This window comes from Macaca thibetana, chromosome 4 (genome assembly GCF_024542745.1).
Source record: "Macaca thibetana thibetana isolate TM-01 chromosome 4, ASM2454274v1, whole genome shotgun sequence".
In the NCBI taxonomy this organism is placed as follows: domain Eukaryota; kingdom Metazoa; phylum Chordata; class Mammalia; order Primates; family Cercopithecidae; genus Macaca; species Macaca thibetana.
The window spans coordinates 31,137,130-31,159,400 of NC_065581.1; the positions used below are offsets into that span (position 1 = coordinate 31,137,130).

General features: G+C 52.1%; 4 protein-coding genes across 12 annotated transcripts; 2 read left to right on the plus strand and 2 right to left on the minus strand.

The window, feature by feature from the left end:
* Positions 1-2,346: 2,346 nt before the first annotated feature.
* PSORS1C2 (psoriasis susceptibility 1 candidate 2) lies at positions 2,347-4,193 on the minus strand. The gene is made up of 2 exons (XM_050788571.1): positions 3,686-4,193; positions 2,347-3,029 (listed from the first exon to the last, which is right to left on the minus strand). Exons 1-2 carry the CDS (start codon positions 3,738-3,740, stop codon positions 2,674-2,676), a joined length of 411 nt encoding a protein of 136 aa, XP_050644528.1. The 5' UTR covers positions 3,741-4,193; the 3' UTR covers positions 2,347-2,673.
* Positions 4,194-4,333: 140 nt separating this feature from the next.
* Positions 4,334-4,745, plus strand: PSORS1C1 (psoriasis susceptibility 1 candidate 1). Its single transcript, XM_050788561.1, is given in 1 exon segment — positions 4,334-4,745. A coding segment is annotated over 1 exon segment (306 nt). The 3' UTR covers positions 4,640-4,745.
* Positions 4,746-4,793: 48 nt separating this feature from the next.
* LOC126953354 (DNA-directed RNA polymerases I, II, and III subunit RPABC5-like) lies at positions 4,794-5,624 on the plus strand. Its single transcript, XM_050788835.1, has 2 exons — positions 4,794-4,801; positions 5,435-5,624. The coding sequence occupies exons 1-2, from the start codon at positions 4,794-4,796 to the stop codon at positions 5,622-5,624; spliced, it is 198 nt and encodes a 65-aa protein (XP_050644792.1).
* A 1,261-nt stretch (positions 5,625-6,885) lies between these two features.
* On the minus strand, positions 6,886-22,234 carry CCHCR1 (coiled-coil alpha-helical rod protein 1). Of its 9 annotated transcripts, none has more exons than XM_050788379.1 (18): positions 22,158-22,234; positions 21,001-21,067; positions 20,709-20,922; positions 18,773-19,076; positions 15,497-15,660; positions 15,263-15,398; positions 14,993-15,103; positions 14,602-14,751; positions 13,162-13,272; positions 12,950-13,056; positions 10,593-10,705; positions 10,346-10,391; positions 10,066-10,202; positions 9,785-9,973; positions 9,587-9,688; positions 7,716-7,867; positions 7,412-7,583; positions 6,886-7,162 (listed from the first exon to the last, which is right to left on the minus strand). In XM_050788379.1, the coding sequence occupies exons 2-18, from the start codon at positions 21,014-21,016 to the stop codon at positions 7,038-7,040; spliced, it is 2,349 nt and encodes a 782-aa protein (XP_050644336.1). In that variant the 5' UTR covers positions 21,017-21,067; positions 22,158-22,234; the 3' UTR covers positions 6,886-7,037. The 9 variants fall into 9 exon arrangements, with proteins under 9 accessions (XP_050644336.1, XP_050644334.1, XP_050644338.1 ...); XM_050788377.1 differs by having other exon boundaries at positions 22,154-22,234; XM_050788381.1 differs by lacking the exon at positions 22,158-22,234 and adding an exon at positions 21,984-22,143.
* Between the last annotated feature and the right edge of the window lie 37 nt (positions 22,235-22,271).

Genomic DNA, 22,271 nt, shown 5'->3' on the forward strand with positions numbered 1-22,271 from the left:
AGAGAAAAATTTCCAAGTGCTTCCAGCTCTCTGTCCCTGGAAAAGGTCCCAGCGGAGGCATAGGCCGGGCTGTTGTGGGTAATTTGGCTGTCGGGGGTGATTTAGCACTCTGGGAGTCCGTAGGCACAAAAATGGTAAAGGAGTTCAAGAAGAAATGCATAGAACACAGTCCCTGCTCCACAAAGTTCATGACCTGGGAAGGGAAGACAGACATGAATAAATCATTGCCATAGTGTGACTGGGGTGAAGGGTGTCGGGGGTCGGGCGGGGTGCCGGAGGGAGTGGTGTAGGCAGAGGCGTTCCCGAGGAGAAATACAGCTGGTTTGGGAAAGGAAGGACCTTCCAGACATAGGGAACAGCACACACGAAGGCTGATGCACATAGGCGCAAGGGCTGGTCCCCACAGCTGGTGGGTCTGGCCATGAGAGCACATCATCCAGGGGCATCTTCTGCACCTGCGCCCTGCATGAGGCTCCAGGTCCACCCTTCCTGGACCATCCTCCAGACACACCGCCTGCTCTTCTCTCAGGTCCAGCTCCGGGTCCTCCTCCCGGAAGCCTCCCTGACTAATCCAGCTCACTGTAACTCTTCTGAACTCACAGCGTTTACTGCCAAGGCTATTACATTGGCACTTACTCGTGTCATTATTAGGACATATGCATTTTTACTGTCTTTGATGTTATTTAAACTTAACTGTAAATCCTGCCTCTCTCAATTTTAAGTTTCCAAGTAGAAACTACATATTTTTACTCTTTATGTTCTTATATTCTCCCATGGCACCTGGCATTCGTGGACACACTAAGGAAGTAAGAGAATGAATGAATGAGGCAGGGCGCAGTGGTTCACGCCTGTAATCCCAGCACTTTGGGAGGCCAAGGCGGGTGGAATCTGAGGTCAGGAGTTCAAGACCAGCCTGACCAACATGGTGAAACCCTGTCTCTACTAAAAATAAAAAATAAAAAAATTAGCTGGACGTGGTGGCAGGCACCTGTAGTCCCAGCTACTCGGGAGGCTGAGACAGGAGAATTGCTTGAACCTAGGAGCCGGAGGTTGCAGTGAGTCAAGATCGGGCCACTGCACTCAAACCTGGGTGACAGTGAGAATACGTCTCAAAAAAAAAAAAAAAAAAAAGAAAGAAAGAAAGAAAGAAAGAAAGAAAATGCATCCCTTAATGAGATGGGAAAGGGGGAAGGGTTGATTTGTTTCCCACTGACTTTTGGCAGCTCTGGGAAGGGCACTCTGGTCAGGCCCGGGACAGGCAGGAGATTCTTTCTAGGGAGGGGCACATATTCATCTGGAAAATGATTCCCTTAAAGCTGGTCCTGCCGACACACCCCTGGGAAGGTTTGCATATGCCACGAGGGGTATCCAAGCCACAGGCCATTAAACAGAGATGAAACTTGCCTTCCCATTCTTCAATATAGTGTTCCCAGAAAGGGAGAAATGTGGGCCTGAATGTGACTGTGACTTGCATAGTGATATTTCCAACCCTCCTCCTGCTGAGCCCCATAGCCTTAGGTACTGGATATGGGCAGGATAGGAACTCAGATTAGTTCCAGGTCTCTGTAAATTTAGGACTGTGAAGAGGGCATCCAAATAGTCAAAAACGTAAGTGTTGGCCGGGTGCGGTGGCTCATGCCTGCAATCCCAGCACTTTAGGAGGCCGAGGCCGGTAGATCATGATGTCAGGAGTTCGAGACCAGCCTGGCCAACATGGTGAAACCCCGTCTCTACTAAAATACAAAAATTAGCCAGGCATGGTGGTGCATACCTGTAATCCCAGCTACTCAGAAGGCTGAGGCAGGAGAATGGCTTGAACCTGGGAGGCGGAGGTTGCAGTGAGCCAAGATCGCGCCATTGCACTCCAACCTGGGCAATAGAGTGAGACTCTGTCTTAAAAAAAAAAAAAGGCCAGGCGCTGTGGCTCATGCCTGTAATCCCAGCACTTTGGAAGGCCGAGGCGGGCGGATCACAAGGTCAGGAGATCGAGATCATCCTGGCTAACACAGTGAAACCCTGCCTCTACTAAAAACACAAAAAATTAGCCGGGCTTGGTGGCGGGCGCCTGTAGTCCCAGCTACTCGGGAGGCTGAGGCAGGAGAATGGCGTGAACACGGGAGGCGGAGCTTGCAACCGAAATCGCGCCACTGTACTCCAGCCTGGGCGACAGATAGAGACTCCATCTCAAAAAACAAACAAACAAACAAACAAACAAACAAACACTAAATGTTAGTTAAAGCAGCAGCCTAGATTCAGAATTAAGAAAACGTGATTTTTATTTTTCCGTTTCATGGAAGCAACAGCTGTCTACTGATAATTCCTGCCGCCGGCCACCAGGTGGCAGAAGGGAACACAGTACCGCAGCCCTGCCCCAGCGATCGCGCGGGCAGGAAGACGGGGAGGGAGGTAGGTGGGGCCGAGGCCCGGAGGTGAGGTAGAAGAGTAGGCTTAGGCTGTCAGAGGAAAAAACGGGCAATGTGAGGGCTAAGTACGGATCTCAGGAGGGGACAGGAAATATTGAGAACACCACCTTCTGGGTTCAGAATAAAACCGAGGGAATGAGGAAGAGGTTTAAGGAGACGGGCTAAATTGGGAAGAGTTCACGGGGAATCAGAGTGGAGAGGGCGTGGGTGTCTGGAGATGCCTGGGAGCAGAACGGCTGGGGGAAGCCCATTATCTGTACTCTTCCCGGGGTGGGTCCAGGTCTGGCTCCTCCTGAGGTCGGTGGTCCACCTCAGGGGCAGGAGGCCAGGGGTATTCTGGGGGCTGGGGTCCCGCTGGCCAAGGGTCATCAGGCCGGGGAGGTTGAGGAGGATCCGTTCTAGGCGGTTCAGGGGGCCAGACTCCAGTTTCAGGCAGGTCTCTCCAGGGACGACTGGGGCGGGGAGGCGGAGGGTCTTCAAAGAGAGGGGGTGCCCCTGGCCAAGGGTCACCGGGGACTGGGGGGCCCTGAGGCAATGTTGGGGAGCTTGCCTCCTCTCGGTCCTCTGCGGGTGGGTGAGAGGGGTGGTCCTCGCTGCCTGAGATGCCTGTAAAGGAGGAAGGAGAAAGGTAAGAGGTGGTGAGGGCTTCTCTCCCCCACCCCAGCCCCAGCCCCAGAAGGAGGAGCCTCTCTGGAGTTGGACACAGCCTGAACCGACCCACAAACAGACCAAAAAAGTCCCTCTCAAAGAGCTGTCTGTACGTTTGTAAATACTTAACTGATGATGAAATGTCATGAACCCTACCCCCGATGGATCTGAACCATTCACTTGTCCCACTTTAAACTGACCAGACTTCTCCAAATAAGCTCCATCCACCCCTGGTTGGGGTACCCCACTGGCTTTGTCCTCAGGCCAATCTACAACCCAAAGTGGGCTACACCTTGGCCCCCGGACACACAGACCCCAGCTCCTTAACACAAATCACAGCTCCGAGGAAACTCGTCCCGCACGCATTAATCCTGACCGACTTTGCCACATGGAGCCAGCAAACCATTTCTGGTGAGAGCCAAACGCACCTTCTGCACCCCTGAACTCCTGTCCCCCACCCGCTGTGTACAGAAAGCCGTTTCTGGTGAGCCAGACGCATCTTCTGCATCCCCTGAATTCCTGTCTGCAACCCCATGCGTCCAGTTCACCTCCCCCATCCTGACCATCCCTCATCTGTCCCCAAACTGCACTCCCTGCCTCTGTTCCCACCTCACCTCTGGCGTGCAGGCAAAGGACCAGGATCCCAAGGAGCTTCCAGTTGAGCATCATGGCTGTGTACTGGCCCCCAAAGCTGGGGTGGGCTGAGTCTGGGTGCCTGGGAACCCCAAGAGGCTTTATAGGGGATGAGGGGAGGAGGGGCCAGCCCAGTGGCACAGGAATACCATCAGAACAGAACTGGTCAAACCCGTTGGGAAGGCCTGGGCTAATGTGTCACCTCTGAAGGTGGCGTCCCTTATTTTAGTCCCCCTGTCCAGGACCCAGCTGCCCCTCTCCCTATCATGACCCTGACCCTGCGTCACCCCACCCTGGTTTTCACAACCCTCCATCCACACCCTGGAGCAGTCAATACTCACTTGGCATCTCCGTAATCACAGAGATGTCCACCTTCATCCCTTGCAACTATTGGAAGCCAAAGAATGGGAGCAAACCACGCGTTGGGAAGCGCCGTAATTACAGGGTTGGGAGGCAGGATGCCTGCGCTGGGGGAGGAGGTGCCTTTCAAACTTGGGATGCAGCTGGGACAGTGTCAGCTACTACCCCAGCCTCCCCACTCACCCACACACTAAAAGCTCCCCCTGGGACTTCGTTCTTTCCTGGGCACTTCCCTTCCCCCATGGGATCCAGGCATCCTGCTCTCCAGCATGTCCTTCTTCAGGCATGCAGGGGACCTCCAAGCAATGACATCCAAGAAATTCCATCTGGGAGTCATCCAGGATGACTGCAGAAGAGGAAAGACACAGGAGGATATCCTGGTTCCCTCTTCCCACCCAGAGCTGTTTGCATAAGTCCTGCCAATGGCTCCGGAAGAAGCTTCCAGGCTCTAGCAACCTCAGCCCCTTCCTCCTCCCTCAGGAATCCACCTATCCGCCTCTAAGGGCCTCGGCTCCACCTCTATTGTATCATCTCGTCCCTCCCATTCTCCTTTTGGTCTCAGCTCCTTGATCTAAGCCTCCCAGAGAGACCCCTAGAATGTTTCCTTCAAGGGCCTTTCTGCCTGGAAGTCTGTTAGCCCTTCAGAAGTAACGTGTCCAAAATAAAATTTGATTCCTCCCAGGTTGTTCCCTGCCTGGTTCGCTACCCCACAGTAAGGGATACCTTACTATGCAATGGTGTGATCTCGTCTGTTCCCTCCAGGGCTCATGAAGGACAGAAACCTTCGTTACTCTCCTCCACCATCCACAGCCCATCCACCTGCAAGCCCCTCCATGCCCTGTCCAAACCCAGCCCATCATCCTGAGCCACCATCTCCCCCAAGCCTCTCCAACACCATTCTCAGTGGCCCCCTTGCTCCCACTCTTTATTCCTCCCCTTCACACAAAATCTGTCCTCCACCAGCAAAGGAGGTCTTAAAATATACATCAGGTGGGCCTGGCATGGTGGCTCATGCCTGTAATTCCAGCACTTTGGGAGGCAGAGGCGGGTGGATCACCTGAGGTTGGGAGTTCAAGACCAGCCTGACCAACATGGAGAAACCCCGTCTCTACTAAAAATACAAAAATATTAGCCAGGCATGGTGGCAAATACCTGTAATCCCAGCTACCCAAGAGGCTGAGGCAGGAGAATCAACTGAACCCAGGAGGCAGAGGTTGCGGTGAGCTGAGATCACGCCATTGCACTCTAGCCTGAGCAACAAAAGTGAAACTCCGTATAAAAAAAAAAAAAAAATGTATTATATCAGGCCAGGCGTGGTGGCTCATGCCAGCACTTTGGGAGGCTGACACAGAAGGACTACTTGAGCTCAGGAGTTGTGTGCGCTGCTTCACCTGCAGCAAGACTGTGGGCAACACGTGGGAGGCCTACCTGGGGCTGCTGCAGGCCAAGTACACTGATAGGGACGCCCTGCGCCTGAAGCACTACAGCCACTGCTGCATGCTGCTGGCCCACGTGGACCTGATCCAGAAGCTGCTCAATTATGCCCTCCTGGGGAAGTGACCTCGCTGGACCCACCCACCTGCCGTGCTGACCATGGGCAGTCGCTGTCTTGCCCTGAGTTCACTAAACTGAGATGTCGGGGTCCCGGGAGCAATTGCTGACCATAGTGCGTGGATGTGTGTACCTCACTCTGGAAGGGACCATCCAGTAAGTCTTTCAGGAAAAAAAATGTACACCAAATCATGTTGCATCTTCCCTTTGGGGAGTGAGGACAGGTTCTCGCTCTCAAGCTGGGGTGCAGTGGTGCGATCACAGCTCATTGCAGCCTTAACCTCTTGGGCTCAAACAATCCTCCCAACTCAGCCTCTGGAGTAACTAGGACCATGGGTGCATGCCACTATGCCCTCCAATGTTTTTTTTTTTTTTTTTTTTTTTTTTCAGACAGAGTCTCCTCTGTCACCCAGGCTAGAGTGCAGTGGCGCAATCTCAGCTCACTGCAACTTCCGCCTCCCAGTTCAAGCAATTCTCCGCCTCAGCTTTCTGAGTAGCTGGGACTACAGGCGCCTGCCACCACACCTGGCTAATTTTTTGTATTTTTAGTGAAGGCTGGGTTTCACCGTGTTAGCCAGGATGGTCTCGATATCCTGACCTTGTGATCCTCCTGCCTCAGTCTCCCAAAGTGTTAGGATTACAGGCGTGAGCCACCACGCCTGGCCTTCTTCCCCATTTTTAAAGAAGTACTCCAATGGCTTTCTATTGACTTAAGAGTAAAATCCAAACTTGGCCACATCTTGGCCTCGAAGCAGCGTCCTTGACCATTCTCTACAGAGCCCTCCTGGCCTCCACAGGAGCCCACTTCAGGCAGGCCTCTCAGCACAAGGTCCCTTGCTCAGAGGCCTCTCCCCAGAGTCAGTTTCTATCACATAATTGTACTATACTTTCTCTTCAAGCACTTGTTTGAAATGATCTTGTTCATCTGTTTAGGTCGTCTGCCCTCTCTCTCCCACTAGGATGTAGGCTCTCAGGGCCCAGGTGGCCCCCAGGCTAATACAGTGCCTGGCTCTGACATTCTTGTTGAATGAGTGAATGTTTCGTCTTCCCTACTCCTAGCATTTATCATCTTCCAGAAGAAAAGAGTTTTAAAAGTTGAGAATAAAGAAAAGCAGAAGCTTCCCAAATATTTCCAAAGCTGCCTAGAAAAAGGATTTGAAAAGGTATCACCCAGAGAGAGCTATGGGTGGGACCACTTCTCACATCTCCGAGAGAGATGGCTGCAGGGAGAATTCCCAGATTCCCAGAGATTACATTTCCAAACAATGGCTCCTACTGTAGTCGTCTTTATTTAGAGCAGAATTTAGACTCAGCCGGTGTTTCCCAGGGTGACCCCGGGAGGGGGAAGGGCTCGTCTGTCCCCACCCACTTCTCCAGGATCCTCCCAGCCCCCAGGCTGGCTTTCCCTGGGCTCTCAGCTGCTTAGCTGCTCATCTGGGGATTGGAGCTGGAGCATCTGTCAAGGTTGTCTCCTTGACAAACAGCTTCCTCTTTGGAAATGGCTTCACTCAAGCCCTGCAGGTCATCGAGCAGGACAGAGAGGGACCCTGGGAAGGAAGATAGCAGGAGATGAGCACCAGACAAGGGGAGGTGCTCGTGGTTACAGAGGAAACAGGGCTGACACAGGAAATGAGGACTGGGAGAGAGGAGGCTCTTTGGTCCAAGCTGGGCATCGCTAAAAGAGGCTAAGGGCCTCGCAGGATCACAGAGAACACCACTCATCATGCAAGAGTCTGGAGGGGAGATTGCTGAAGTGCGCCCATTTGTCCCTTGTCCCTTTGTGCTTGCCCCAAGACCTTTTATGGATTCCCTGGTGGGTACTGCTGCTGCTACAGGTACGGATGCTGAACACTCTGGAGGCCTGGGGCTGGACACCACAGATTTCTTCTTATCCAGTAGGGAAGGAAGAACTGCCAACAGTCGCTGCTGCTTGTAACGGGAGAGGAGACCCTCCTGCTGCAAGGTGGCCTGGGAAGGAGAGGGTTAAACGCCACCTAGCCCGGGTAGAACCTCCCTCACCATCCTCTTTCCACACCTCTAGCCCAAGAACCAGCCCAGGATGGGCCCTAGTGTCTGCCTGTCTGCCATCCCGTCTCCTACCAGCATGAGGTTCTTATCCCTCTCCAGCTCCTGCAAGCGCCGGGCCAGTCGCTGCCCCTCCTCCTTCCGGGCCTCCTCCTGCAGACGCCTGAGTTCCTGGCTCCGCTCCTTTTCCTGGGCGGCTCTGCGCTGAATCTGGCGCAAGGAGACCACTACAGAGCGGCCAAGGCACAGGGGAGGCAGGTGTGGGTCAGGCCAGAGGCAGCCAGGCACCATGAAGACAGGAACAAACGCTGGGTCACCAACCCTGTGGCTTGTGGGGGCTGTTCTGCTCTGTGGATCTGTCTCTTCTGTACAGTTGGGCGGGGGGAGCTGACGCTCTAGGAGCCTGGGAATCTGAACCTAGTATCTTCCTCATCCCTGAACCATCCTGGAGTTCCGCAGGGGAAATCTCAATATGAACTGAGTGAGATTTTGTGCAATTAGTGTTCCTTGTCTTAAAGTGTGATGATTGCAGCTACATAGGAGAATTTACTGGCTTTGGGAGATGCAGCTGAACAACTTATGTTTACAACTTACTTAAAACATTAAATGGTCAGGTGCAGTGGCTCACGCCTATAATCCCAGCACCTTGGGAGGCCGAGGCAGGTAGATCACAGGTCAAGAGATTGAGACCATCCTGGCCAACATGGTGAAACCCTGTCTCTACTAAAAATACAAAAATTAGCTGGGCATGGTGGTGGGCACCTGTAATCCCAGCTACTCAGGAGGCTGAGCCAGGAGAACAACTTGAACCCAGGAAGTGGAGGTTACAGTGAGCCAAGATCACACCACTGCACTCCAGCTGGTGACAGAGGAAGACTGTCTCAAAAAAAAAAAAAAAAAAAAAATTAAATGATTACAACTTAAAGTGAATCAAAAGATGCACAAATATGCGTGTATATAGGTAAGAGACCAAATGTGGCAAATGTTAACTGCTATATTTAGAGAAGATATATTCATTACACAATTCTTTTTAGACACACGGTCTTTCTCTATTGCCCAGGCCGGAGTGCAGTGGCACAATCTCGGTTCACTGCAGCCTCCACCTCCCAGGTTCATGTGATCTTCCTACATCAGCCTCCCAAGTAAGCTCGGGCTACAGGTGCCCACCACCATGCCTGGCTAATTTTTGTAATTTTTTTTTTTTTAAAGAGATGGGAGTCTGTGTTGCCCAGGCTGATCTTGAACTCCTGGGCTCAAGCAATCCTCCTGCCTAGGTCTCCCAAAGTGCTGGGATTACATGTGTGAGCCACCGCGCCGGCCACAATTCTTTTAACTTGTTTAGGTGTGTGAAATTTTTGCTAGGGGGTAATTGCTGGTGTTAGACATCTGGAAGGTGGTGGCCTCTGTGAAGGGGTATGACTGGAAGGGGTACAGGAGGGTCCTGAGCTGGTCATATGCTCTTTATTTATTTATTTTTTGAGACTGAGTTTTGCTCTCCAGGCTGGAGTGCAATGGTGTGATCTCAGCTCACTGCAACCTCCGCCGCCTGAGTTCAAGCCATTTTCCTGCCTCAGTCTCCCAAGTAGCTGGGATTACAGGCACCCACTAACACACCCAGCTAATTTTTGTATTTTTAGTAGAGATGGGGTTTCACTATGTTGGCCAGGCTGGTCTCAAACTTCTGACCTCAAGTGATACACCTGCTTCGGCCTCTCAAAGTGCTGGGATTACAGGCGTGAGCCACCGCGCCCGGTCATATGCTGTTTCTTAATCTGGTGCTGGCTACATGGGTGTGTTCATGAAGTGAGAAATCATCTGTGCTATTCATGGATACCTTCATTACTTCCTGTAATGAAGCTCTGAAAAAACTTTGAGCGGAAAATAATAACCTATGTCTTAACACTTCCTTCTTCCTGGAAGGCCCTATCCACCCTGGCAAGGCTCACCGGCCTTGGCATGCTCCCTCCGAGCCTCGTTCAGCCTCCTCTCTGTGTCTGAGAGTTGCTCCCGCAGCCGAGTTTCCACTTCAGCCACCTTCTCTTGCAGGGCTGGGGTGAAAGTGCAGACGGGGCGTATCAGCAGGAGCTTTGATTTGCAATTCCCACGCCACCGTCCAAGGGAAGCACCCCTTTCCCTCTCGACACCTTGCCTGTAGAGGTCCTGCTGCTGGGTCAGCTCCTGCCGCAGACTGGCAGCCTCCTCTGTGCTCTCCTGCTGGCCCTGGCGTGCCACCTCCAGCTGCAGCCCCAAGCTAGCCAGGGACTCCTGGGTCTGCTGCAGCTCCTGCTCCAGCTGCTGGGCCACCTTGCTCAGCTGCTGCCGCTCTGCCTCCCCTAAAAGGAGGGGGTGCTGGGTCAGGCCTCTCCTAGCACCCTAGACACCGGGTCTTTCCTCATCCTCGCCATCCCCTGGCAACCAGGTGTACCTTGTTCCCGAGCCCGGCCCACCTCCTGCTGAATGAGGCGGGCACTCAGCTGCAGTTCTGCATCCAGGCGGTTCCGTTCTTCCCGCAGCTGCTGCAACTCAAGGCTTACGTCTGTGACTGGTGGTGGTAGGGGACAGCTGGGACAGGGAAGAGAGAGTCAGGAGAAATCATCCAGCCGCCTGACCCCAAAGCACCCATCCTGCCTCAGTTCTCATGGTTTTGGGGGTCCCAGTAGCCAATGCTCTAAAGCCCCATCCACCTCAAAGTGCCCAAACTTCACCTCTCCTGGCGCAGCTGAGCAAGGGCAAGCTTTCGAGCAGTCAGGCCTGGGAGGGAAAAGGCAGGGAGAAAAAGAGATGAAGTTTGCATGGGAGAAAGTGGGGGACAGGGAGTAAGGGAAAAAGAGATGCGAGGGCTGGTGAAAGGAGGAAGGTGAATGGATGTGGGATCACAGAGCTGGGTCAGGAAGAAGAAAGTCCGAGCTGGTGGGGCGGGGGCGGGACATGGCTCCCAGTTGCCCTACGCACCCCGAATGGTGTGGACCTTGCGGACAGCATAGCTGAGTCGGTTGTTGAGGCTGGGAAGCCGGGCGGCAGCCTCTTCCACCTTAGCCATGGTGCTCTCGAGCCAGATCTGAGAGCTGGAGAGGGCACAGGTCATTGACCCTCCATGCCTCCCCTCATTCCCAAAGGACTTGCTGTGCCTAGTATAGACAACTCCCTCAATCCTGTCCTGTTATACAAGTGAAGAACGCACAGCTTCCATCAATTATCTAAAGGGACCTTGCCCCAAGAATGCATTAAATGACTATCTTTTAAAGCAACCTGTTAAGCTTATTTCTCACAACCTGTGTTTCGCTCACTATTGTGCATCAAAGAGTAAAGTTATCCTCTCTGGCCAGAGGCTTCTGCCTGTAATCCCAGCACTTTGGGAGGCCGAGGTGGGTGGATCACCTGAAGTCAGGAATTGGAGACTAGCCTGGCCAACATGGTGAAACTCTGTCTCCACTAAAAACATAAAAATTAGCCGGGCATGGTGGTTTATGCCTGTAATCCCAGCTACTCCGGAGGCTGAGGTACGAGAATCACTTGAACCTAGGAGGTGAAGGTTGCAGTGAGCCAAGATTGCGCCCCTGCCCTCAAGCCTGGGCAACAAAGTGAGACTCCATCTCAAAAAACCAAACCAAAACAAAGTCATCCTCTCCAAGCCCAGGAGTGTTGATTTAGCACCAATGATGGGCAGACCCACGTGCTTTACCAGCTGGCTGTGCCAAAAGTAGGACCAACCTGGCTCATGAAAACTGAGCAGCTTAAACAGGCCCCTGGAGGAGGCCAAGGAGTGTCTAGGGCCCGCCTGGGGTTTCCTCAGGAGAGTCCGGGTCTGCACCCACAGAAAAACACACGACGATGAAGGCTTGCAGCTGCATCCCCAGCAGCATGGCAGAGTCCACTTTGATCTGGAAACTGTTCAAGTAGATGCTTCCAACACCTACCGCAGCTTGGATTAAAATCTCCAATTACCTACAGACAATCTAATAAACCCAGCAACAATCCGAGTTCGGACTGCTTTAAGCCTGGAGGACTTTTGGCAATGCATCATTACACAGACCATTTCTGTGATCGCCTGGTACCAAAGTCAAACCCTGTCCACAGCACATCCTTCTGTTCTCCTGGAGGTAGGGGGCACACGCAATGGATTGAACCTGGGTGGTAGGTCATCATAACTAGTTTAATTCCATGCAAGTGTGAAATGTTTCATAATTTTTTAAGCTGAATTAGTCCCCAAGGTACAAATCCAAGAGAAGGAAGTGGTGGGCAAGGACTCATCCTGCATCTTAATTTCGCTAAACCAAAAATTATCTTTATCTAAATTAACCCATCAAGAAGAGCCTCATGATAACGATAAACATTTACAAGCCAGACACTGTGCTAAGAACTACCTGCCTTGGGTATCTCAATGTCCAAGGCTGAGGGGAAGTCATCACCAGCACAAAGAAGCTTTGCTGTTTCCTTAGAAGTTTTTCCGAAGGTCGTAGAACAATTGTTGGTAATGAAACAACTAGGAAGTTGGTATGAGACACAAAGGCTGGCAATTGATTTAGAAGGAAACTAACTGGCTTACATTTTAGATGGAATAGTAAGCAAGTAAGTATATAGCTTTAAATAAATAGACTAGGCCAGGCGCGGTGGCTCACACCCGTAATTCCAGCACTTTGGGAGGGTGAGGTGGGTGGCTCACCTGAGGTCAGGAGTTCAAGACCAGCCTGGCCAACATGGTGAAATCCTGTGTCTACTAAAAATACAAAAACTAGCTGGGCGTGGTGGTGGATGCCTGTAATCCCAGCTACTCAGGAGGCTGAGGCAGGAGAATCACTTGAACCAGGGAAGTGAGGTTGCAGTGAGCCAAGACTGCGCCACTGCACTCCAGCCTGGGTGACACAGACTCTGTCTCAAAATAAATAAATAAATAAAAAGACTAAATTTTTCTCCAGTGAAACAGAGAATGCCTGTAAAATTTTAGACAAGGAAAGGACGATGAAGTGTCTACACTCTCCATCCTTGAACAATGCTGCAAGTGAAGATCCTCCCCGGTGCTCTATTTAGCTCAAGCCATTACTAGACTGAACTGCAGGAGGAAGCAAGGCCTCACCTCCAGCCCAACATGCAGTGGGGAGTTCATGACAAGCAATCAGGTGTGAATGCAGAGGAGGCTGCCCCAGAAGAGAAATGAACACAGGAACATTGATAGGGCTAAATTTGCCCAGCCCTGTAGCCTCCAGTGGCCAGCTTTCCAGCCCCTCTTGCCCGAGGCTCCTCAGCAACAAGGTGCCCAGGAAGCTAAGGTGGCAGAAACACTACTCCACCAGCCCCTTCATCCCTGATACCTGCTGACGGCATTGACCACAAGCCTCAGCTGCTCCTCGGCTGAGGTTGTCTGCTGCTGCCACCGGCGCCTGGCCTCCTGAGCACGGCTCAGCTCCAACTGCAGGCCCTGGGGAGGATGCAGCAAAGGACAGGGTCCCTCCCTAAGTCCTGGCTGCAGCCCTGGACCAGGGCTCCCTTGCCCTCTCCGAGTCTCTACTAGGCTGACACCAACCCTGGAACCCATCCGCTCCACCTCCACCTCTGCGGCTTTGTCCTGCAGGGATCGCTGCAGAATGGCCTGCTCCTGGCTCTGGGCTGTTACTTGTTCCTGGAGTGAGGTCACCTGGGGGAGGAGATGAAGCTGGGCAGGGGCCTCTAGAGCTAAAAGCTGAGGGAGGCATTAGAAGCAAAGTGGCAGGTGCAGAGAATGTCATGCAGGGGCCAGGCGTGGTGGCTCACACCTGGAATCCTAACACTTTGGGAGGCCGAGGCAGATCGCTTGAAGTCAGGAGCTCAAGACCAGCCTGGCCAACATGGTGAAACCCTGTCTGTACTAAAAATACAAAAATCAGCTAAGCATGGTGGCATGTGCCTGTAATCCCAGTTACTTGGGAGGCAAAAATCAGCTAAGCATGGTGGCATGTGCCTGTAATCCCAGTTACTTGGGAGGCTGAGGCAGGAGAATCACTTGAACCCGGGAGACAGAGGTTGCAGTGAGCCGAGATCACGCCACTGCACTCCAGCCTGGGTGACAGAGCAAGACTCCTTCTCAAAAAGAGAAAGAAAAAGAACCAATGCCATGCAGGGTGACAGAAGCTTAGGTTCCTGAGAATAGAATCTGAGTTCAGTGTTCCTTCCATGTTCCACGTTTCATGTGCCCACCTTGAACATGGGAATAGCCCTTGACCCACCCCACAGGACCCACCAACTGACCATGCCACCCTCCTCAGATGCTGTCACCTCCTCAGAGAGGCTGTTCCTGACCATCCTACCTGAGGCTGACCCACCCCCCAGTCTCTCTGTCACATTATCTTTTCAATCTTTCTTGCTACTTTCTTTTTTTTTTGAGACAGGATCTCGCTTTCTCACCCAGGCTAGAGTGCAGTGGTGCGATCACAGCTCACTGGGGCCTCGACCTCCCAGGCTCAGGTGATCCTCCCACCTCAGCTTCCACAGTAGCTGGACTACAGGAATGAGCCACCACGCCTGGTTAATTTTTTGTATTTTTAGTAGAGACGGGATTGCGCATGTTGCCCAGGCTGGTATCAAACTCCTGACCTCAAGTGATCCACTTGCATCAGTCTCCTAGACTGCTGGCATTTTACTTGGCTGGGCACGGTGGCTCATACCAGTAATCTCATCACTTTGGGAGGCTGAGGCAGGCGAATCATCTGAGGTCAGGAGTTTGAGACCAGTGTTGGCACTATAGGCGTGAGCCACTGCACCCAGCTTGAATCTTTCTATACAGCACATATAATTACTGAACATTATCTGTTTACGTGCGTGTTCTGTGTCTCTGCTCTAGAATGCAAGCTCCACATTTCGGTTTTGTTCAGGGCTGTGTGCCCAGCATGTGGCAACCACTCAATAAACTCTGGTTGAATGGATGCCACTCTTATGGAAGGAGCAAGGTGCTGGGAGGGAATACCGGGAGAAAAGAGAGTGCAGTGACCTGTCCCTTCAGCTGCTTAACAGAGTCGCTGTGTTCCAGCTCCTGGGCCTTTAGCTGCACCATGAGGGCAAACACCTTCTCCCGCCAGCGGTTCAGCAGGGACTGGCACTTCCTGGTAAACTCAGGCTCCAGCGAATCTGAAGGTTGAACCTGAGGGAGAAGGAGCGGGAGGAAAGTGTGGGCTCCTGGGGAGGAGAGGAAGGAGGTGGCATCTTTGTTTCTCCTCTGTCCTGCCCGGACAACATGAGCTACAGCAAGAGGAGTTCACAGGAAGAAAGAGATCCAAGCAGGTTCTGGGGCACATCGAACCCTCCCACCCACAGGGAGGAGGGTGGGGGACAGTAGGTGTAGGATGCGGCTGAGGGTGAGGGATCTGGGGGTCGGGCCATACCTTCCTGGTCAGCTCCTCCTCCTGCAGGGCGAGGATGTGCGTGAGGCTCTGCACCCGCACCTGCAGCAGCTCCACGGTGGCGTGCAGGCCATCCCGGTCCTCCTGCAAGTGCTGCGGGCGGAGAGAAGCAGCCCCTCTGTAGGGCCTCCATGCCGCCTCGGGTACCACCTTCTCTCCTGAGGGCTGTGCTCTACACGCTCCTCCAAGGGCCACACTTGCCCCCCAACCTGATCCCCAAGTCCCCACACAGATGCACTCCTGCACACTCACCTGCATGTTTTCCAGAAACTTCTGTCGCTCCAGTTCCCATGTCTGGCTGTGGACCTCAGGAGGGACTTGTTCCCCAACATATTTTCTTAGATTCTCAACCAGGGTCACCTGAGCCTCCAAGTCTTCCTGGGTCTTGCTAGGGTTGGGGTGGGAATGGGACAGCCATCAGTGGGGCACCCTGCAGACCCACCACATCACCAACTGCTGGGCCCCCGTCGGCATCCGCCCACCTACCTCAGCTGCTTCCGAAGCAGCTCGGCCTCCCTCTGAGCCTCAGCCAGCTCCTGGGCTTCCCCTGCTCTCCTGGTTTCCAGACTACTCAAAGACTGCTCCAAGCCCTCGGCCTTGCTGGTCAAACTGGAAAGAGCCTCCTGGTGAGCCTGTGTCAAAGAGGACAGCTGCGGAAAGAAGAGGGGGCTCAGCAGGGGCTCGACCCCACATGGAGGCCTTCCTTGTTCCCTTCACTCCACTTTCTGTGACCTTAGACAATGACCAAACCAATCACCCAATTGCGCATAGCAAATGGAGAGCTGGTAACTCACTCTCTGCAGTTGCCCCACAACCCATCGGGAGTTCTTGTTCAATCTCCCCCGAAACATTATCTTCACCTCTCTCCGTCTCCGTCTCCACTGCCACCAACCCAAGGTAAGCTACCCTCATCTTTTGCCTGGGCAACAGTGACCATCTCCTAACTAGTCTTTACAAACCCTCGGTGGCTTCTCACAGCATTCACAGCAAAACCCAGGCATCTCTCCACACCTGCAGGCCGGGGGACCCAGCCTCTGCCTGCCTCCTGAGTTCACCCTGGAGGGTCTCTCCTAATGCTCCCTGCTCCAGCCACAGGGAGTCCGCTGAGAACCAGACAGCGGCCCCTCCTTGCTCCACAGACCCCAGGTGATAGCCCCTCCTCAGGGTGGCTTCACTGGGCCCTCTAATAACCCTCACCACCCTCCTGTGCCCCATCAACTGCTCACGTCCTCCCGAGCACTTGGCACTGACCATATCTTGCTTATGTGTATGTGTTACTATCTGTCAGACCACATCGGAAGGAAAGCTCCAGGAAAGGAGGAATTTTGTGTCTTTTGCTCATGGCACCTCAAAGGGTTGCAGGGGTGTCAGAGCCACCAACAGTCATGGGATGGACTGGGAAGGAGGGCAAAGTGGCCACCCTGCTTCCTGGTCTGCCTCCTCTAGCCCCGTCTCCATACAACAATAAAGTTAATTTGGGGGATATAAATGACAAAACTTTTTAGACATAAAATACAAATCTAATCATGTCATTTCCCTGCCTAAAACCTTTCAACAGTTGCTTATCACTTAAAAAAACAATTTTGTTTTCTTTTTGTTATTTTGGAGATGGAGTTTCACTTTGTTGCTCAGACTAAGTGCAATGGCACAATCTCAGCTCACTGCAAACGCTGCCTCCCAGGTTCAAGCGATTCTCCTGCCTCACCCTCCCGAAGTAGCTGAGATTACAGGCATGAGCCACCACGCCCAGCTAATTTTTGTACTTTTAGTAGAGATGAGGTTTCACCATGTTGGCAGGGCTGGTCTCGAACTCCTGACCTCAAGTGATCCACCCACCTCAGCTTCCCAAAGTGCTGGGATTACACATGTGAGCAACTATGCCCAGCCCTAGTTTATTTAATAAAATAGAGATGGGGGCTCACTTTGTTGCCCAGGCTGGTCTCAAACTCCTGGGCTCAAGTGATCCTTCCGCCTTAGCCTCCCAAAGTGCTAGGATTACAAGTATGAGCCACCGTGCCCAGCCTGCTCATTGCTCTTAAGGGAAAGTAGCAAGTTCTGAAGTGGCTAAGGCCTTGTGCCCTGGGTCCCATGCTCTGCAGCACACTCAGCGCCCCTGATCTCTATGCTCCAGCCTTCTGGCCTCCGCCTGTCCCCGCCTCCACCAGTTGTCCTGCCGAGTGTCCTCCAGCGACCATTGGACCTCACACGCCTATTCACTGGCCAACTCCTATTCAGCACAAATGGTAGCTTGCTGGTTTTTTTTTAGTCTCGCTCTGCTGCCCAGGCTGGAGTGTGGTGATCTCAGCTCACTGTAACCTCTGTCTCTCAGGTTCAAGCAATTCTCCTGCCTCAGCCTCCCAAGAAGCTGGGGCATTACAGGCGCCCACCGCCATACCCGGCTAATTTCTGTATTTTTTGTAGAGACTGGGTTTCTTCATGTTGGCCAGACTGGTCTTGAACTCCTGGCCTCAAGTGATCCTGCCCACCTCAGCCTCCCAAAGTGCTGGGATTACAGGTGTGAGCCACTGTGCCCGGCCTAGCTTCTTGTTTCTAAGTTTCTTTCATGAATCTCCTTTGTCCACTTTCTGACTGGATTGCTGGTCTTTCCCTTACCAATTTCTAGGCACACATTTTATATTAGGGATATTACCCTTTTCTTGTGATCTGAGCTATAAATAGAGCTTTTTTTTTTTTTTTTTTTTTGCCATTCCTAATGTTCATGTTATAAAGTCAATGGATCAATCTTTTCCTTTACGGCTTCTAGATTTTGGATTTTGACTCACAGGTAGAAAGGCCTTGCCCACTACAAGGTTACAAAGAATTTCTCCCTTGTTTTCTCCCAGTTCCTTTTTTATTTTATTTTTTGCGACAGAGTCTTGCTCTGTTGCCCAGGCTGGAGTGCAATGGCATAATTTCGGCTCACTGCAACCTCCACCTCCCAGGCTCAAGTGATTCTCCTGCCTCGGCCTCCTGAGTAGCTGGGATTACAGGTGTGCATCACCATGCCTGGTGAATTTTTGTATTTTTAGTAGAGACGGGGTTTCACCATGTTGGCCAGGCTGGTCTTGAACTCCTGACCTTGTGATCCACCTGCTTCGGCCTCCCAAAATGCTGGGATTACAGGCGTGAGCCACTGCACCCGGCCTTATGGTTTCTTTCCTTGACATGTCCAATTGGTTACAGTGGCCTTCCCTGAACCCCAGACTAAGTTAGTGCTCTCTAGTCCTTCGCCTTCAAGGCACTCCTCCTGATTGCAATTAATTATGATTAAATTAAAAGTGGATGTGTGTATCCCCCATGAGGCTGTCAGTTCCATCCATGAAGGCAGGATTCAGGCTAATTTGGTCACTGAGTCTGAGATGGCAAAGAGTAAGCACTGAGTTTGCGGACTGAATAATCTCTCTCTCCCAGTCCACCATAGCCCCCTTATATCCACCTTCCTCACTGCCCTCCACAATACCCCCGATGAATTGGTACCCAGAGTAAAGCAGGGAGGCAAACTACTTCCTACTAGAAAAGGAAGCAGGGCTTCAAGTCGTGGGAGGCCACCTGAGTCTTGGGGAAAAAGTGCAACCTGAATTAAGATCAAAATAACCAAATTCTCCATCTTTCTAGGCCATGTGTGTTTCTTTTCACCAAAGGTCTCATCACTCCACTACTCACTACTCATGGAGAGTCTCTTCTGCAATACCTGTTCTTTGCTTGGAAGCTACTGCCCAGCTCTCCGTTATGAATTTAAATCCTTCCCACCCCTGCATTCACCTGCTCTTGGTGCAGCCTCTGAACCTCTTCCAGCTCGCGCTGGCTCCCCTCTTCCAAGTTCTTCCGGACGACCTCAGCCCCAGCCAAAGCAGCACGCAGGCCCTCAGCCTCAGCTCGGCCGGCCTTCTCTGCCTGTGCCAGGGCCTCCAGCTCCATGGCCTGGGCCTCTAGCCTCATCTTCTGCTGCAGTGAGGTCTCCCGCAGGAGCCGGACCTCCTCCTCCAGCCGCCGCAGTTCTTGCAACTGCCGAGCGATCACCTCAGCCTGCTGGCTCAGGGCCTGTGACCCCTCCAGCTCCCAGGACCTTCAAAGACAGGTTAGTGCAGGTGAGACTTGTCTCCAGTGCTGGAAGGATAGTTGAGGGTGTAAACATAGCCAGAAGGAAAAGAGGACCTCTCTGCCCCCGTGTGAGGAGGTGAAGGGGGTGCTGAAGCTGGGGTATGGGGATGTCTGCATTGACATCATCATCATTCATCAAAGCCCTATTGAGCATGTTAAGTCCAGTGCCTGGACTCACAGGACCTAAAGTCTGGCTGAGATGATGGAACATGATCTCCCTAGAGAGAGCTACATACAGACAGATTCAACATCAAATGTGTATATCATTAGGCCACACATTCTTTTTGTTTTTTGGTGTTTTTTTGTCTTATTTATTTTTTATTTTTAGGCCACACATTTTAAGTGGAAAGGTTGGAAGAACAGAGACTTCTCAATTCTGATTTAAGGGCAAGAAGTTTGAGGGAGGAATGGGCATAGAGAGAGCTGAGCTTCCAGTATCAATATGGTGAGGCCAGGTGCTAGTTAAAATGCATTTATTGAGTGTTAGGTATACTTTATGAGGAGTCTGAGAGAACAGTACATAAATAACATAGTGCCAGCCTTTGGAGACATTGTCTACCAATATCACGTGAAGTTTAATCTAGCTTGGAACGTGGCTCCTGAGGCAGCTGTCTCTCTGACACCCAGGACCACAGGAGACTGTTGTTGTTGTTTTTAGAGACAGGGTATCACTGTGTCACCCAGGCCTCAATGCAGTGGCTGGATCATAGGTCACTGCAGCCTTCAACTCCTGAGCTCAAGCGATCCTACCACCTTAGCCTCCCGAGCAGCTGGGACTACAAATGCATGTCACCACAGCCAGCTAATTATTTTCTGTGGAGACAAAGTCTCGCTTTGTTGCCCAGGCTTGTCTTGAACTCCTGGGCTCAAGTGATCCTCCTGCCTCAGCTCCCAAAGTGCTAGGAGTATAGGTGTGAGCCACCATACCTGGCCTTTTCTTTATTTTCTTTCTTTATTTAAGTATCAGGGATCTGTAGGCTAGGGAAATTGACTTGCCAAATGTCCTCTAGCTGGTAGCCAAACTAGAAATAGAGTCTCTGTCTCCTGACACCCAGTCTAGTGCTCCTTCTTCTTCATCGTGCTGCTGCTTCTAATGTAATCCTACTCTAGAGCAAAATGGCAGAATGATATCCCAGTACATCTGGGAAGACACATGAAACAACAAGAATAAGAATGTTTACAGACAATACGACAGCATGGCCAGCTCCCATAGCATGTCCTCTGTAAAGGCTTTCTTCCATCAGAATGAACCCACACTGCCACAGTGCTGGGTCTCTACTTCTAGTTTGCACTTCTTCATCTTGCCTCATACTATGCTTTACCATCAGTTGATGGTCAATCTATCTCCCCTCTTAAGATTTTAGATTCCTTATTAATTACAAATTTAAGTCAGGATTTGTCTTATTCATTATTGTTATCCTCATCCCTAGCACCTAGCACACTGCTTTATTATCTAAGCACTGCAGGAACTAATAATTGCTTGCATAAAAATGAGTAGGTTCTGGAAACTAGGGCCGAAATAGGGTAAGGAGTTTATTCCAGTGAAGAAGGGTCACTAGCAAGCCAGCCTGAGAAAACAGCGAGGATGGATCCCTACCTGCCTCTCCGCCCTGGCTCCTGCCTGTCACTGGAAACATCCTGTTTCCACATGGTCACTTGAGGTCTCTGGGTGTCTAGTCGCCTCTCTGAGACATCTTGATGGCCTGGGGGTTGGACCAGGGGAATGTCTGAGAGCCAGGTGGGAGCCATTCTCGGCAGAGTTGAAAGGGGCCGAGCTTGAAAATGGGAGGGAGGAATCAGCCCAGTGGAACCTGAAGAATTACAAAATCAAAGATGGTCAGTTTCCCAGGCAGAGACAACCACCACTCCCCTTGTCTGGTCCCACTGACCTGAAGGTGGAAACATCTCCACATTATTTGAAGGCTCTAGATTCTGTCTCCAGCCATCTATGTTCCCCTGGACAATAGGAGAAACAAAGACACTCCAATTCAATTTTCAGGCCACCTTCCAAAGAGAAAGCCCCTACAATAACAAAGTCATAATCCTTGAATTACAGCCAGGTCCACCCGATGCTCAGCTCTTTTCCTACTTCCCCAAAGAAGTAGGAGATACCCCAAATTCACTTGCTTGTCTCAACCTGGTTCCTCAGGGAACCCAGGCAACTAACTATCAAGTGGAGAGAATTTACTGAAAAAGACAGACCGAGAGGGGCTCTGAGGCTTTACTCATACTTTCAGGATTCTGGGCAGTGCCTTTACCCTCCTCCTTAAGTTTCTATGGTCCCTGCTGCCCCTGGCCAGAGGTGAGAAAGGAGGTACACAGTGCAGGGGTCTTGAGCGCCATCTCCAGAGTTCTCTCCATGGCTCAGCAAGGCCTGGGGGAATCCCATCCAGACACCACCAGGCCATGACTCTTGGGTCCTTCCCTATTAAAGTGCTGGCCCAAGGCCTGGCCCCAGCTGAATGTGGCCACATGCAGGGCTAGACCCTTCCCAAGACCTTGGGAATCCAAGCAGCCTAGATCCCCAGGCAGAAAAGCCAGCGTCCTGACATCTCATCCAAATCTTTACTGCGGCTGTCCTCTCAGCTTCTCTCTACTATCCCCTCAGCTTCCATGCCTGCCGCCCGCCTCCTCTTTCTCGAGTCCTAACACATAGTGGGCACTTTAAGACCTTCCCCCCACCCTCCCACCCTCATTAATCTATTTTTTACCCGAATCTGGGATCCCTACTCCGGTCCCTTTTTACATCCTAATCTACTTTTTTCTGAAGGAATTGTTCTGGTCCTCACCCTCACCCCCATCTCTCAATAGTCTGCTCTCGCCCCCTGTACGCTAGCCGGCTCTGCTCTCCCCCCACTGCTCCCCTAGATACCCAAGGCTGTTCACCCAGTTGGCCCCTGAGCTCTTAGGCTGTTCTGATCTCCTCATCTACCCCTTCACCTGGCCCCTGTTCCCCCTTCCCCTTTGGACCCCTTGAACCCTCCCAGCACCCCCGCTCAACCCCTTCCCGCCCACAACCGACTCTTCCCGAACGTCCCTTACCCACCGCGAGAACCCCTACTGCGCCTTGACCACACCCCCTACGCCTCGCTCCGGGCCCCGCCTCTGCCTCGGCCTCTGACCGCGCCTGCGCAAGGCGGGCGCCCTAAGGTCCTATCTC